This window comes from Accipiter gentilis, chromosome 3 (genome assembly GCF_929443795.1).
Source record: "Accipiter gentilis chromosome 3, bAccGen1.1, whole genome shotgun sequence".
Classification (NCBI taxonomy): domain Eukaryota; kingdom Metazoa; phylum Chordata; class Aves; order Accipitriformes; family Accipitridae; genus Astur; species Astur gentilis.
In genome coordinates, this window is record NC_064882.1 from 47,140,587 (window position 1) to 47,156,639 (window position 16,053).

At 52.0% G+C, this 16,053-nt stretch overlaps 2 protein-coding genes across 6 annotated transcripts in view; both read left to right on the plus strand.

Moving 5' to 3' along the window:
* RAB11FIP5 (RAB11 family interacting protein 5) overlaps window positions 1-7,209 on the plus strand; it is a 44,157-nt gene extending 36,948 nt beyond the window's left edge. For 3 of the 4 annotated variants that reach the window (XM_049832386.1, XM_049832398.1, XM_049832408.1), the window contains 2 exons: window positions 1,301-1,490; window positions 2,784-7,209. In XM_049832386.1, the coding sequence (XP_049688343.1) occupies window positions 1,301-1,490; window positions 2,784-2,993 (400 nt within the window). In that variant the 3' untranslated portion in view covers window positions 2,994-7,209. The remainder of the gene's footprint in view (window positions 1-1,300; window positions 1,491-2,783) is intronic. The other variant, XR_007509960.1, reaches the window with a different exon arrangement.
* Window positions 7,210-11,471: 4,262 nt separating this feature from the next.
* SFXN5 (sideroflexin 5) overlaps window positions 11,472-16,053 on the plus strand; it is a 101,130-nt gene continuing 96,548 nt past the window's right edge. The window contains exon 1 of one of the 2 annotated variants that reach the window (XM_049794367.1): window positions 11,472-11,576. In XM_049794367.1, coding sequence (XP_049650324.1) covers window positions 11,520-11,576 — 57 coding nt within the window. In that variant the 5' untranslated portion in view covers window positions 11,472-11,519. Of the gene's footprint in view, window positions 11,577-11,974; window positions 12,091-16,053 lie in introns of those variants that run through there. The other variant, XM_049794387.1, reaches the window with a different exon arrangement.

Genomic DNA, 16,053 nt, shown 5'->3' on the forward strand with positions numbered 1-16,053 from the left:
TCCAGCAAATGGATGACAGGGGCATCATCATGGTTGAAGAGGACTTCTAGACATGCCCTGTCAGCACAATGGGGAAACTACTTGGTACATCCTCATCCCGTCACTACTGACAAGGCACGAGGACACCAGCCTTCAGGACTTGGGCCGCCCACCTGATGCCTTATGTGATGCTACCTTTGTCCCAGCCTCACCCATCATCTCTGACCTGGAGCAGGGTTGAAAGCCACCTGCTCTGCTTCCAAAATGGAAATAAAGCACAGTCAAGCGCTTAGAGCACAAGCTGGACTTGAGAGGGGTCTGTCCCAGCCTGGCTAACAGCTCACACGGTGACTGTGGGTGTTACTTCTCCTCCCACAACCCATCCTACCAATACTCTGAGGTCCCCATTTGTAAAGAGAGGCTGCGCTTGCCCGCCTTGCTTCAGAGCTCCTGCGAGCAAGATGTCCCCCTTCCCCTGCAGCGTTGTTTGGATGCACAGCAGTTGGGATTATCACCCTTTGCAGGGCAGCTGCTCCATCTGATGAGCACAGAAGCTTCGCAGAGTTCCTGGGTAGATTTTAAGATCTTTTCATCCTGAATACGGTGCACAGGTCTGTCCTTTCCTTCCAGGAAGGTAGCATCAGGTCACTTCTCTTTCCATCATGCTGAAAAGCAAACATACTTTGTTTAAGCCCAGAGTCAATCTTTTGGGTGAAGAGTGAGGCAAAAATAAATGAAGGAGGGGGACAAATTCAGTGGTGTCTTCCAGGCAGGTGGAGCCCAGTTCTTGGGCTGCGGCAGTGCAGGAACTGATGCACAGTGGTGCAGGAGCATCCCTGAAGCATCAGTGGTGACCCCAGACACTGATCTGGGGGCTCCTGGGCAGCAAAATGCGCCTCTGGGCAGTGGACGTAGCAGCCTCTGATTATACTGGACCTGGGTTAAATTTTCCCAGCTATACTAATGCCTGGTAGCTGGGAGTTTTGCCCCACAGCACTCTCGGTGTGGGCTGAGCAGTATAGGTGTGGGCACAGGGATCTGTTCTGTATCTCAGCCAAACACATGTTGTGGGGCTCCTTATCTCATCTCTGGGTGGAAATGGTGCTGGAGCCCTTGACATGTGGGCTGCCTGCTCTGCAGGATGCTGGCTCTCCTCGAAGCAGGTGAGCTTTGAGCAACACAGACACAGAGGATTTAGCTGTGTGGAGCTGACTAAATTTGATAAGTGGGTCCTATCCCCATAAAAGCCATAGGGAGAGCCAGCAGCATCACTCCCCAGCTTGGGAGGGTGTTAACTGCCCAACCTCTTTGTTCTCCTTAGTCCTCACCCAGTGAAACCCATCAACGCTGTGGTGCAAGAGGTCTCCAGTGAGAAGAAGCAGCAGCACAGATCCAGCCTGACGACCGCTCTGAGCAATGGCCTGGAGAAGCTGAAGACAGTCACCACGAGCAGTGTCCAGCCTGTGGCCCCGTCTTCTCACCCGGAGAAAACGGACTCAAAGAAGTTAAAGGTAGGAACCTACCACTGAGGTGAGAGCAGTGTTCCCACCAGCTTGAGATGTTCTAGAGCTGGTGACAGAAGTGCAGAGAACTGGTGTTGGAGGAGGTAGAAAGGGTTCCTGCCACAGTGTGAGTGGAACCATGTATATTAACCCTGACATCCTTGATCCTGGTTGCCCAGCCTCCCACTGGCCTCCCTTCCCCCACGACCTGGTTTCTGGACCATCTCTCCCCATCGCTCTTCTCCCATTGCTTGCTTTGGTTTGGGGTTTTTGTTGTACAGCGTGTGAGTCAATGCCTGGTTATCTGCAAGAAATGAAAGGTGGAGGATGTGATAGCTGCCTGATTGAAGGCCTGAAGGGTTTTTTCTCCTGGTGGAAGCAGAGGGAAAGTACTTCCTGGAGCCTTGCTCAAATGCTGCTTGCCTGGCTGTATTTCAAACACTGGCATGTTGAGGCAAGCAAAATACCTGTGTGATATGTCTGAAGGCACGGTCTCATGGGGGTGCCTTCTCCTTCCCTTGGTCTGCTGCCACTCCTTCTGCCTCCCCAACTCAACATGTAAAATGCTGCTGCTGGGGTTCACCTGAGTGGAAGGACAAGTTACAACCCTGCTGCACCCAGCAAGCCCTTTGTGGTGCCGCAGGTAGTTCATGTTGTGGGTTATGAGCATCTCAACTTTTCTGGGATGAGGTCTGTCTGGGTCCTGCTCCCCTGTGCTGCTTCAGCCTGTCTGGCAGCCCCAGCTCTTCTGGGAGACCCAACACCCCCGGGGCTCTCATCCTGAAGGGTTTTTCAGCTTTTAATTCTCCTCTCCTGCCGTCATCCAGGCCTGCTGCTGGAGGACTGGGGGAGGGCAAAGCCCCAGAAAGGGGGAGTAGCTAATGGCAGGCCTCATTATGCCAGGCTGATGGGCTCTGTTGTGCCCACACCCTTAGCTTTTGATTGTTGGGGGGAGGGAGGTTTAACACAGTCTTTGGGGAAACCCTGCTAAGCGATTCACCCAGCTGGTAGAAGTGCTCCATGGTCACCTCTAACCATATGGAGGCGGCTGCATTGGCCTGGGTGTCTGGGCAGTTGTTCTGTCTCCAGTATTCTTGGGTGACTGCATGGCACATGGGAAAGCTGTTTTGTAAAGACAGGATGTGATAGCTGCACAATGTCTCAGGCTCATCAGGTCAGATTTAGAAAGCAGACAGACATAGAAAATATGATTGCTTCAGCTGTCGCTGCATTTTGCAAACGCTAAAGGGAGCAGCGGTTTTCATGTTATTTGCTGAATGTTCCTCTTGGTTTCTACCACAGGATCCTACTGTACCGGACCAGTCAGCCAAGTATTATCACTTGACCCATGATGAACTCATCCAGCTTCTGCTGCAGAGAGAGAAAGAGCTGAGCAAGAAGGAGGAGCACATCCATGAACTGGAGAACTACATTGACCAGCTGCTGGTGCGCATCATGGAACAGTCTCCCACGCTCCTCCAGATCCCGCTGGGGGAAAGCAAGACCAAGTAACGTCTCCCCAGAGACCAGAATCACTTGCCTAGAGCACTTCTCCAATAAACACGCTGCAAACATCCCTGCACTCCCCCCTCCTCTTACAAGAGGGCTCCAGTGGCTTCTGTTCGCAGAGTTTAGCAGGAAAGGTTATCTGCTCCTTCCCAGCCCAAGCTTATCCCACCTCTGGCTCCAGGGAACTATAGGGTGACAGGCTGTCATCCACCCTATGGGGAGGAGCAGAGCCTTCCACGTGAGGCAGATGCCTCCTTAGGTTCCTGTCTGTGTGACCAAGTGGCATCTTCTCAGGCAGTCATGCTGCCAATGCTTTAAGTGGTCCATGGACATTTGAGAGCTGGAAACCAACCACCTCACCCATGTCTTCATCCTGCTACTGCTGCTCTTCTGCCCATACTCTTCCACATCTCTTATCTCTGAAGTGCTGTACCCTGGCTGATGGATGGTGTTAAATAGTTTGGTGACATCAGGGATGCTTAAACTCAGTAAGGGTCTACCAGCACGTTACTGTTCGCTGAGCCTGCTCAGCAGGGCAGCTAGGGGAAGGGACTACTGTTGGATGCCTCTTTCCCTTCCTGCCCAATATGTTGTACCCCCAAATGAAGGGTCTCCGTCTGAAGAGCCAGCTCCAAGTTGTGCCAGTAGCTGACTGTATGGGAGACTCTACATAAAGCGACAGCGCTGGAGTCGGAGGCCATAAAGGACTAAAGCCGACGTCACTGCCTGATCATGAGCGCTGTTGGTTCCTTTGCTGCGCACATGCAGAGTTGTGATGCTGCCTCAGTTACCCAGCTCAAAACTGAACTTGCAGTACGGGAGAAGGGCCAGTGATGGTTTGTGCACCATCAGTACTGCAGGAGATCTTCTTGCACATCACCCAACCCGGCACTGGGCTGGCTGGCACCAGTGTGCCCTGGGGGCGACTCTTGTATGTATAAATCACAGCTGAATTTTCTACTCAGTATTACACTCCCCCCTTTCCTGTGTCCACAGGGGAATTGCTTTCCACTGGCCACACCCCACCATTGACTTTGCGTTGTCTTTCTCCGTGCAACAGGAAAATGCCATCGGGACCGAAGCTCGTGTGCAGAGAAGGATGTCTGACCACCCAGCCACCTCTATGCATGACATCCTGCTAGGTCAGGCATCCATCAAACACCCTCTCAAAGCTAGCAATTCAGTAATCGTCGCAGACCCCCTTCGAGCCAGTATTAGTGCCAAACGCCGCTCCACTTGTATTGCAATCTGCACAGGCCTCTGGCAGCTGGGACCCACCCTTAAGCATTGGAGGCTAGCTCTCTCGGGAGTTGAATGCTTCTTGCTGCTAACTGTTGAATGACTATCTAAAAGCCTCTGATTTATGTGGTTTAACAACTGTAGATGACGCTAGCCTGAGGATGGTGAGCAATGCTCCTGGCTGCACCGGAGTACAGCGCAGATTTTGATTTGGAGGTGCTGTGGAAGGGTGTAGAAAGGATGTTGCTCCCTCTCTTGGTCTGCTTGGATTTTGGCTAGAGAAGGTGCCCATGCAGGCAGAGGGTCAGTTGGTGTGGGACTTGAGCTGTCTTGACATGTAAGGCATCTTCTCTCTCCTGTAGATCTCTCTTTTAAAACCTTCGTATTCTTTTCTCCTTCCTTGCTTAAATGTATACCATGACTTTGAAAAATCGTGCCTTTTGCAATAGGACAATAGCAGTTTCCTACCAAAAAAGGCTCTGAAATCCAATTCTCAGTTCAACGCAACCCGTCTTGAGCAACTTCCTCTTCTGTTTGCCTGCTAATCTGAACTAGGTGAGTTTATTATTTTTAAACGCAGACAGCGGAGCCTTCCCACCCCTGTGTGCGGGTTGCTTTTGGTCTTTTGCAGGAGCTCTGCACGGGCAGCTTGCGTGACGTGGGAGGTAGAGACATTAAGAGAAGGCATTGCGGGAAGAGCAGGCCAAATGTTCCAAGACAAAATACAGCTGGATAAAGGGCAGTACTGGGTCATGCTCGAAGTCTGAGGTTGGGGAAGCAGGCTGCCGGGGTGAGAGCTATCAGGAGAAAGGGAGATTTGGTGTTGCCATCACTGAGAATGTTTGGTCATACCTAGCCTGTAGACCATCGTGTGAGGAGGAGGACTTGTTACCTGGGAATGTACTGGCCACGAGCCTTTTGTTCCTACCTGCCTTTGCCCCTAGGAGGAAGTAATCTGGGGTTTTGCACTGTTCTACCTGCGTCTTCATGTTCTCCCTCCCTCTGTGTGTCTCAGGTGTGGGGACTTTGTTTCTGGTGTAAGACGTAAGGGTCTGAGGGAAAGTGTTTCTCCCATTTTAGAAAGTACCAGAAACCTCTGTCTGCCTATATAATCAAAAGATCCTGTGGCCTGAGAACTAGATTGCCTTTCCAGGTGCCTGTCTCATGTGGAGAAGCTCTCCCTTTTACCTGAAAGCAGGCAGGGAGGAGTTGTGGACAGCTAGAAAGCGGTCCAGTGTCAGAAGAGCAGTGCATGGCACTGGAAGGAGGGCCAGGAGAAGGGGCAGCCCTGCAGACGGGCGGGGATGCCGAGTGGTGAATGTGAAGGTTTACATCAGGTGGACATTAGCAAGGGAGAGACCGACAGCCAAAATCTCCCAATAGAGCCAGGGGCTTCTTCCTGAGACTTATCCCCCAGCAGCAATCGGCGTTGTAGCTGCTCCCCACACACAAGTGCCAATGTTTATAAGGATCTTGCTGCACCTCCTCCCGGCCTTCTCCCCCTCCTCTTCCATTGCGTTTCACCGCCTCCCTAATCCCCCTTCTGCCTTAGTCAGCTCTGCCTTTTTTTTTTTTAGTCCAAAGCTTGAATGTTTTGCACTTGAATATATTATCTCAGAGCTACAGCAGGCTGTATCAGGCGTACGGCCTTTTCAGCAATACGTGCTTCCTCCCATGACCTGCCTCCGTCACAGCAGAGCAACGCGGTCCCCGAACTGCCTTCCACCGCAGGAGCCCGTGCCGTCTCGGAGGAGGCTGGAGCAAGCAGAGCTAAAATGCTTTTGCCTTGACTTTGCAGTAGCAGAACATCTCCAAAGGCCGAGGTGGGGGAACAGCACTGGTACCTTGGCATCGCACGTGAGACGAGGTTGAGGGGGGGGGGCTACAGAAAAAAACCAAGCAGTGACAACAGCCAAGGCTGCCCTGATGTTTCATGTCTGTCCTTGAGCGTTTAGAAGTCCAGAGGTATCTACAAATGACAACCCATGCTTAGGAAAAGGCATCTTAAAGATGCTTCTGTCTTTGTTCTCTGTTTCTCCACCCTGCTGGCCTGCAAATGTGGGGGGTTTTCCCCCCACCACACAGTTTTTATTCTGTGCGTAAGAGCAAGCAAGCTTGGCTACACCATGCAATAGCACTGAAGCCAGAGGCTGTATAATTTTTTTGTTAAAACCTCTAAGGTACCAGAGGGAAATGGTTTTGAGGAGCTAGATGTTTTCTCATTGAGGGAGGGATGAGAAAAAGGAGTGGGGGAAATGTTCTCAAGTTGCTCATGTCCAGTCTCCATATTTAGCGATTTATTTGCAAAAACAGGGAGGCGAGTAGCACTTCTGTTCAGTTTGCAGGGTAACACTCTGCGGTCTTTCACTCTTTGAATCCAGCAGCCGAAAAGGTTTTGATGGGCCAGCAGCAGCTTTTCACTGGTTCTGTTTTAAACACAGCCATCACAATTACTCTTATGTTTTTGCCTCCTGGTCTGTCTTTCTCTTTCCACGCTCAAGCTGTTACACAAGGTCTTCCGCAGGGTGCTGTTGCTCACAGCTGTGCTCTGCTTTTGTTGTCAGCCCACAACCAGGTTTCTTGCTTTTAAAGAACTCTGGCCAAGTGAATTATTTTTGCCTTGACTGGCCCTTCCGGCCCAGAGTCAAGGGCCAGAAGAACCAACAAGGTGTATCCTTAAACTGGAACAAACCTGAAGGGATGTGGATACGGAAGTGTCACGTAGACTCAGCCTTACGACTTGTCTGTGAAGAAACCGCCATGTGTTTTGTGTTATAAACGTGGGGTGGAAAAACATCCCAAAATGGGAGAGATAAGTGTCAGGGGTTTTGGAGTTGTTGATTTCCCTGTACTTCATGTATGCAGGAAGTGGGTTCTGTGTGTTTCATGTTTTAATAGTTGCAACTAATGTTTATAAGGAGCTTGTTATTTACGTTTTAAGCACTTTAAAAAAAAATAAAAGTTGTTCAAGCTGTTCCTAGATACTTCTGATTTATTGACAACAGCGTCTGTGCTGATAGCACTTGGACAGCGAGTGACATTTATCTGTTTATTTTTTGAAGTAGGATGACGATGTCCAATGTCTTCGGCAGCTTTTCCAGCATCATCAACAGTCCCCAAGCACCTGCTGCTGTGTGGTGGCCGCAAGGGGTGGTAGTGCTGCAGGTTTACCTTGAGTTCCTCTCCGAATATTGCCCCTGCCTCAGTTGATCGGTGCACCCGAGGGGATTTAAGCTCCTCTTAGCTTTCTTGTGTGTGCGTGACAGCTGTGCTGTGCGCTGAGCGACTGCAGGAGTTTGGCTCGAGTGGCCACGCTGCCCCGAGGGGGATCGAATCTGCCTGCAGCTCCCTTACTGCTCACCATTGACTTTGCCCTGACATAGCAGGAGGGTAAAGGTTATTATTGCATTCCTGAGGATTTGTGGAAAATCAGCAGCTGAGTAGAGTAGAGAGACCCCACTGCAGCGTGCTGGAGGAGACGAGAGCTCGTGTTGCATGGTAGACACCGGAGGATTCAGCCTCAGGGTGCCTGGTGAGGAAACCCGGCTCTGTCAGTGCTGCTGCTGACGGGAACAGGCAGCTTTTACCCGCTCGTCGTGGACCTAAAGCGCTTAATGTTTCTCCCCCTCCGTGCAGCAGACCCTGCGTGGCGCAGGACTGATCCCCAGCAGAGACCTTCACCTCTGTTTCTCTGCCCTAATCCCACCCACCTGTTTCACTGCTCGGCTGTTTTCCTTCTTAAGGCTTGCCTCTTTCTTCATTCATGCCTTTTCCTTCAAAAAAATTAACTCCCCTTAAGCTTTGATAAATGACTTTGCTGCTCCAACAGAAGAGTTTTCGTTAGCTCTAATCCGGGTTTATTTTTCATCCAGCTGGATCGCAGGCCGCTATCGAGCTCAACACCTGTCTGGGGGGATCATGTTAGCCCGGAGAGCCTGGATGGGGAAATATTCGACATGCTGCTTCGCAGGATCAGGGCGCTGAACTGTGACCCTCTGAAAGACTATCCTAAGAAAAGACAGCCTGGAATGACTGGGCTAGTGTGGGCTTCCCGTGGCTGCAGAGGTGCAGGGGGTAGAGCAGAGCAGCAGTCGCTGGGAGGCTGGGGGAACTGGAATCTGTCATGTCAGAGAAAAAAAGTATAAAATTTTGAGACCTTAGTCCTGCTAGAACTGCTGTGTGTGATTACATTGAGTGTCTCTGCCTGTTTGAAAGCTTAAGCACAGGCTTGGGACAGATGCAAATAATTCCTGTCCTTGCAGGAAGAACTGGCTGGGTTTGTTGTTCGAAGCCTGAGTTTTGCTGCCCGATGCAAGTTTTCTTAAAATCTGGCTTTACAGATGGAAGCCAACAAGAAATGTTCCTGTGACTTTCTCCCTGAGCCAGCAGGCGGCACAGCCCCGCACCCAGCTGTCACTTGAGGGGTGGCTGTCTGAGACCCCCAAATCTCCCTCGGTTTTTAGAGGCTCTCGTTCGATGGCTGGGGGGGTTGGGGCTTCTTCCTCCCCCTGCCAAAATGGGAAGAAACGTCATTGTTGACTTAACAGTCGCTGATCTGGGGAAGCACACCCCCCCCCTTCTTCCCCAACCCAGGGAAATGTGAGTTGTCAGTCTAAATGGATCTGGTTAGATTGATATCAGCCAAAGAATTGATATTCTTTCTGGTATTTAACCAAAAAAGTGATAGTCTTATGTCACTCCAAATGTGGTTTTAGATAAACAGATTCTCTCCCCTCTGTTGTTACAAAACATTTAGTGTGTCAACATGAGGGACTGTATCAATTATCTGGCTCTAGCTGTAATGGGTGGGAGGGGGATTTCCCTTGTGTAGAGATGGAGGGATTTGTGTTATCATCCGTATTTATTGAAAGCCCTAATGATTTTGCTGTGTTTATTTTTGTGAAGTACAGGGTAAAATCTTTAGAAAAAGAAGAGTTGCTTTGTAAAGCATTAGCCATAGCAAAATGATTTTATTTTTCCTGTTAAGACAATGTTAGAGCTCCAAGCAGTGTTAGATTGTGCCTAGAAGGAAGCAAACCCAAATGACACGCTGTCCTTCAGGATAAAGATCGACAGAGCGGAGTGATAAGAAGGGCAGCAGTAAAATGTAGCTGCAAGTGCCGTGGTTGTGCTGGGGGGTGTCAAAAGGAGGTTTAAACTGTGTGAAACCCTGCTCCGGTCACGCAGCTGGAGCAGCAGGCAGCAAGCGCTCCCCACGCTGCACTGCAGCTGGGTTTAATTAAAGTAAGCAAACCGTTAACTCCAAGGACAGGTTACAAGGACAGCAGTGGGTACACTCCAGTGAGCAGGATTTGTTGTCAGACCAGATCTTTGCTCATCATCTCTCCGTTCCTGGGGAGAGTTGTGTTTTCATGCTTGCACACAAGCAGGCAGGGAGAGGGCAAAAGGAGAGGCGGTGCTGGCTGCCAGCAGCCTGTAACCCTGAGGGAGCAGGTTGGTGCAGCGCAGGAGGAAAGAACTTGATTTTAAGAGTATCTCTAAGGGAAAAGGAACAAGAAATGAGAAAATGACCCTTTTCCGTTCTGGTGGAAGCTCCTTATGCTGGTGCAAGGGGATGGTACATGCGCTTTGGTGTGCTGTCTCGGGCTGTGTGTTACAGTGAAGCAGGCTCTGCACCGGGCCCCTTTTCTGCTCCTTTTCTACCCGAAGCTGCAGGAGATTTGAGATTCGATGAAGGGGAATCAATGGTGAATTAGCCTAAAAACAGAAATTGGTTTTGCAGATGGAAAAAGAGCAGGAAAAAAAATCAGCACCACATCCATAAAGCAGAGAAGCAGCAGCAGCATCCGCACAGCAAAACCTTCTGCCATTCTGCAATGGGATTTATTTTTTTTTAGATATATTGTTTAATTCCTTCCTAGATGGAACATCTGTTTCTGACCTGCGCTGTAATCTGTTGCCTTTACTTCTGCTGCACCAAGCCTTTCTCTTACACCCTGACTGCCTTCCCTGCTTCATCCCCAACTCCAGTCTATTTGCTGTCCCTTTGCTCTTCCTCGGAGAATTGATCCTAATCCTCCAAACAATTTCACTGGCATTTGAAGGGCCAGACACTTCTTATTCCACTAATCTAGAGAAGAGGATTCTGGAGATTGCTTCGTGTGCACCCCTTCTGCCCCCAGCCCTGCATGACCTTGCCTTTATCTCCACAAATCGTAACACTGAGGAAGCGGACAAATAAGTCTGTATCACAGTAAACTTATGATTTCCTGGTTTCCTAGTCTTTATTTTTAATCACGTATTTTAAAGGTCAATAGCAATTGTTACGCTCCCATCAAAGTAAGAATATATTTCCACAGGGAAATGATGAAATTTGAATTTTTTTTTCAGAAGCTTTTGGGCTTTTTACCTTTCTATGTGTTATTATTTGCTCAAACAATTTCAGAATTAAGGCAAACATCTGCATTCCACGTCACGTTCCCATGCATCCTCTATTACCACCTGTATTCTGGCTGCCGTGTCGGTGTCACTGAGTGGCGTCTGCGTTCAAAAAAGGAAGAACATTTTGGAGCGAGTCCTTCGTGAAGGGGTCAGAAACTTGCACCGCGAGGTGTATGTGCTTTTAGGGCAGGAAGAACGCAGCTCTGTCATCCGGGTGCAGCCGGTTGCCTCAGACATCTCTGTTAGTTGCTGAATTCAACCATTACTTCACAAAAAGGAGAACGGACAGGGAGAAGTGGCAACCGAGGCAGGCGAAGACTCGCCCACGCTGTGCGTGGCCCTCGCAGAGCCTCCGACGCCACGCAGGACGACCCTGTGAGGGAGCAGTAGGGAGGCCCTGCTCTACCCAAACCCTTTGGCTGCTCCCTCAGAACCTCACGCTCCCCTCGAGGGGTGGACAGCCCGGGCAGGGTGGGATTACCTCGTACAACCCACCCACACCCCCCGACCTGAGGAGAGCCCCCTCTCCTGCCGCCCCCGCCTCCCTGTTGGAGCTCCCCTCAGCTTCCCGCCAAAACACATTTCCCGTCGTGCTCCGGGCGCCTCTCCCCTGCGGACTCCATTTCCCATGCTGCCTCGCGCCGCCGCGCCCCTCCCTATTGGCTGGCAAGGGGGGCGGGGCCTCCTTCTCCCAGCGTCCCCTTCTCTCCCGCCTCTCGGACTCCGCCTCCCGTGAGGCTTCGGGGAGGCGGGCGGACTCCATTTCCCGGCGTGCCGCGCGGGAGCTGCGGGTGAGCCGCGACCAATCAACGCGGCGGCGCCGTAAGGGGCGGGCCCAGCCGGCGGGGGGAGGCTGTTTAAAGTGGCGCTTAGCAGCGCGCGAAGGGAATGGCGGAGCCGGCGGACTATCCCCCCTTCCAGCTGGGGAAGCCTCGCTTCGAACAGGTACCGCCGGCAGCGGGAGGGGGGGGCGGCTGGGCGACGGACGGGGAGCGGCGGCGGGAGCTGTCCCCGTCCCCCGTCGTCCCCCCACCCCCCCCCCCCCCACAACGCGGCGTTGTTCCTCCCCCCCCGCCGTGAGGGGAGACCCCCTCTCCCTGCTCCTATTCCCCCGCCCTCCCCCAGGGCGGCGCGCTGATTGGTGCGCAGCCCCCCTGCCGTTGGGCCGCGCGGCTGTCACTCAAAGCCGCCGCCTCCCTCCCCGCGGCGGCTCCCGCGGCGGGCGGTGATTGGCGCGTCCCGCCGGGCCCCTGTAGTTCGGGGCGGGAGCTGAAGCTGGAGGGTCGCGGGTTCGAGCCCCGCGGTCGCCTCCGAGAGCAGCGGGGTTTTGGGGTGAGGGGGGTCTCGGGTGCCAGCGCACGGCGCGGCCTCGTCTTGCCACCCCCCGCCTCCGGTAGGACAGTGCGAGGGCTGGGCCCTGCCCCGGCGGGCGGGGCGGCGAGCCCAAGGTTGCAGGGAGGTGAGGAGCTGCCCCGGGTGGGAGTGGGACCTCCAGGGCAGGGCCCGGGGCGGTGAGGGGGGAACCGGGTGGGTGCGGGAGCCGGGACCGCTCCCGGGTGGGCGCTTCGGCCACCTCATAAAGAGCTGTCCGTGCTGCGGGTTCGCATAGCCGCTCGGCCGCCTCTGCGGGGGTCGGGGTGTTGGCTGGGCAGGGGCTGGTGCTCACAAAATGGCGTCGTGTGGGGTGTCTGAGGCGACCGCCGAGGAAACGTGGTTTGGGACGACGCCTGAGGCGATAGAAGCGGCACCTGCGCAGCAGAGGCGCCCCGGCCTTGGTACCTGATGACTGGGGAATGGCCAGGAAGGCCTGCGGCCCACAGAAGCCGTCCCCGGGGCGAGGAGAGCTGGTGTGGTGGTCAGAGTGGCTCCTCCCCGCTGCCGCCTTCCACAGCCTCTCTTCACAAGCCCTCTGCGGGGTCCCTGCCACGGCGCTGCTGACGAAGACCCCTCTTCGTTCTCGTGGAGCCGTGTCAGGCTGACAAAGTTCATAAAGCCTCCTTCAGTCGCTCTTGAGCTGGGTAGGACTCCTCTGGAGAGGAATGAGGCATTGCAATTACCAAATCAAGAATGAGTAGCAGGAGTCTGCTCATTAATAGGTGTGTGTGTCCCCCCATTATTGGGGTAGTCTCCGAGGAGACTCTCCTCCCACCATCCACATGAAATCTGTATGGGACCGCTATTTGCCAACCATCTGACTTGCTAATTGCAGCTCACAGAGCTTGGCTTGACCAAAGCCACCTGTCTGGGTTGCTGAGAAGTCCAGTTGCTGATTTCCCATGGGGGGCCAGCTCTCGGGTGGTGGATCTACGTGCCTCTTTCCCTGCCGACTTATCCATGTTTGGGAGGTTGTGGTGGGACCTCCTTGGAGCAACAGATCCCCCGCAGCAAGGAAGGGGTGACTTCCCTGCGCCAGGAGCCTGCTCGGCTGCGTGAGCCGAGGGATGCTCAGGCTGGGGAGATGGAGGTTTTTAATAAGGAGAGGAGGAGGAGGAGGAGGAGACGCTACTCCCTTCTAGACACCACAGATGATTCGAGGCACACTTGGCAGTGAGTCAGGCACAGAATCGGTGCGTTCTGTTCATTAAGGAGCGACTGTCACTTGTAGCAACATTTAGAAAATGTTTCGAGGGGTATGGCAGGATGTTAATGATTGCGTGCGCGTTTGAGCGGAGACGTCCTCTCTCCTTGCTGCCACTCCTGGGAGATGAGCCCGGTGCGTTTACACCGTGGCCCGGATCCGGGGTGAGGGATGCCCGTCGGCAAAGGCACCCTTGGGACTGGATGCTTCAGGGGTGCTTTGCCAGAGGGCCACACCAGGCATTGGAAATCATTCCCCTTCTCTTCTGTAGTGGTTTCATTCCTTTCCTGTAAAATCTTCTACAAAGCAGTGTGGAGGTCCAGTGGGTGCTGTAGGATGGGTCGTGTGGTGCTGGTGTCCTGCCAGCTCTCACCCCGCGCTCCCCTGTTTTCTCCTGCTCCATCTGCCCGTGTGTGAAGCACGGCTGGACAGCGCGGTTTGGGATCTGGCAGCGTTGAGGGGTCGCAGAGCAGGAGAGGCTCGAGTGTTGCCGGGGCTTAGGGCACCCGGTCAGATCCTGCGGTCGGCTCTGCTCAGGTTGAGACACTGCAGCCTGCTCTATCAGCACTGCTGCCCTGGCAGAGCCGAGGTCCTTCATCTCTGGGTCAGACAGTTATGGTTATTTATTTCCCCCACCTTGACCTTGGTGTTTGCTACCAAACTTTAGTCTCTGGCGCTGGGGAAAAGTGCCTATGTCAGCCCAAGGGATCGGCGGACCTTGAACACCATGATCCTTTGCATTTCCCCTGCAGCTCTCTGCCTTTCCCGTTCTTTCAGTGGCCTGTTGCGGGGTTTTATCTGTTTATGAGATCTCGGCTTTAGCGGTGCAGCTGACAAAGGATGCCTTACTTGTTTTGGAAAGGATTAGTGACGCTTCGGGTGGTTGTTTAAATTCTAGACGTAGCCCCATGCGATGACAGCATTTACTTTTCCTCTGAAACGCTGGCTGGGAACAGGACTGGGGCTATTTAAGGGGAGGTTTGACTAAAACTGGGGCTGGGAGAGATGCAGGGAGCTGTGCTGAGCATCTTTGTCCCTGCGGGGGAAAACAAGGAAAAGTTGTGTGTCAGGAACAAAAACCTTGGAGAGCAAACTTGACTGCCTGGGGATTTGGTTCAGAGGAGACACGGTGGTTTCCTTCCCCTGCTGTGGCCCAGAGCTCCCAGAAAGTGGCTGAGCAGAATTCAGGACAGCAGGCAGGAGATGTCCATCCCCAGCACCACCTCTGGAGGTTATTAAATTCCCCTTTTCCCCTCCCTTATTTTGCAGTTCACTTGTTTTTCTCGATCTTTGGGCAAGTGGCATTCTGTCGAGTCACCTTTTTTTTTTTTTTCTTTTTTTCTTCTCTTTGCTGGAAAGAGCCTCTGTCTCCCAAAGGAAGCAGGCTATTTTTAGGTAGAAGAAGAAATGAGGACGTTAGGCTTGAGAATGTGTGATAAGGACTTAATTTTTTGACAAGTAGTTCTAATTTATTAGGCATACTCCTCCTTTTTTTTCTTCAAGGATTTGCGAAGTGCTCCCTCTTCTAGAGCCAGAGCACTAAATGTGTGTTCCCAGTGCTCTGGGGTCTTTGCCTGTAGCCCAGGCATTTACCCTGGGCAAAATAAATGGATTTTTTTTCTATCAGAAGAGCTGAAGAAACCTTTCCAGCAAGGGTCTAAATAAGGTGTGGGCGCGGTTGTTTGCTAACCAGGGGTGTTAACTGCAGGAGGAAGATAGCACGGAGTTAAACTCTGGTGGTTTTATTGGGGTCAGCTCTCTAAAAAGTAGCGTGAGGTTGTCTTGGCTAGTGTGGGAGGACTGCAAGCATGGGGGAAACCGAGCAAGGAGTGAGCTGACTTCTTCCCCAGCTGAAGTTGAGGGCGGTCATCTCAACAAGCAGAACTCATGAGCATGCCTCATCCTCTTTGTGAAGTAGTAAATGAAGAAAAAAAAAAAAAAAAAAAAAAAAAAAAGAAATCGCAGATCATAGATCCTTCAGGGAAATAAAGGGAAATAAACCCAAACCAGAACGATAAACATCTTTTATTCCTTGAACAGCTCAGCCTGTATGTATGGTCATGGAATATATGATGTGCTTAGGTTGCTTTATTCTGTTGGGCAAACACACCCATTTCTATGACTGCAATATTAACAGCATCGTTAGAGTTGTGCTGTTTTCAGAGCTTGACCTTGCAGATTTTTTATACGTTGGAACTCAACACATGCTAATCTCAGAAATGTCTTATAAGGACATTACTGCCAAAAATCATTATTTCTTGCTCTTTGCATGCTTTAATATGGTAAGTTTAAAGCATAACCAGGGTTTATTACCACCCTTAGCAAAACGACATGCCTCCTATGTCCAGGATAACCCTTGCAATAACACACAGATAAAGACGCTGTTGATTAGATACGCCTCTCAGGAGCCTAATGGCTTGCTGCTTGCGTGCTGTGATTGCTGAAAGCCCTGGTACAGGCAGTGGGAGGAACCAGAGCTGTATCGTAGTGTTAACACAGAAGTTTCTCCTCGTGCTGCTCAGTGTAATGTTATTTTCCACTTGAAAAAAGTGAATGAAACTCCTCTCCTAAAGGGTCATCCTTATGGAGAAGGGATTTTCTTAAAAGGCTGTGGAAGGATGTTTAAGGGTGGTTCATAACTGCTTTAACTCTTGTGTATGCGTAGGTCCAGCCCAAGCTGCTTGAGATGAGGTTGGCATACAGTAAATGGTGTTTGCTGTCACCAAATGTGGGTTTCTCAGCCCTAAAGACGGGCTGACCCTGTTTATGCTATGCAATCTATTGGGTCATGCAAACACATGCTTAAAAGACGAATTGCAGAGAAGAGGAGGAAATACAGACACC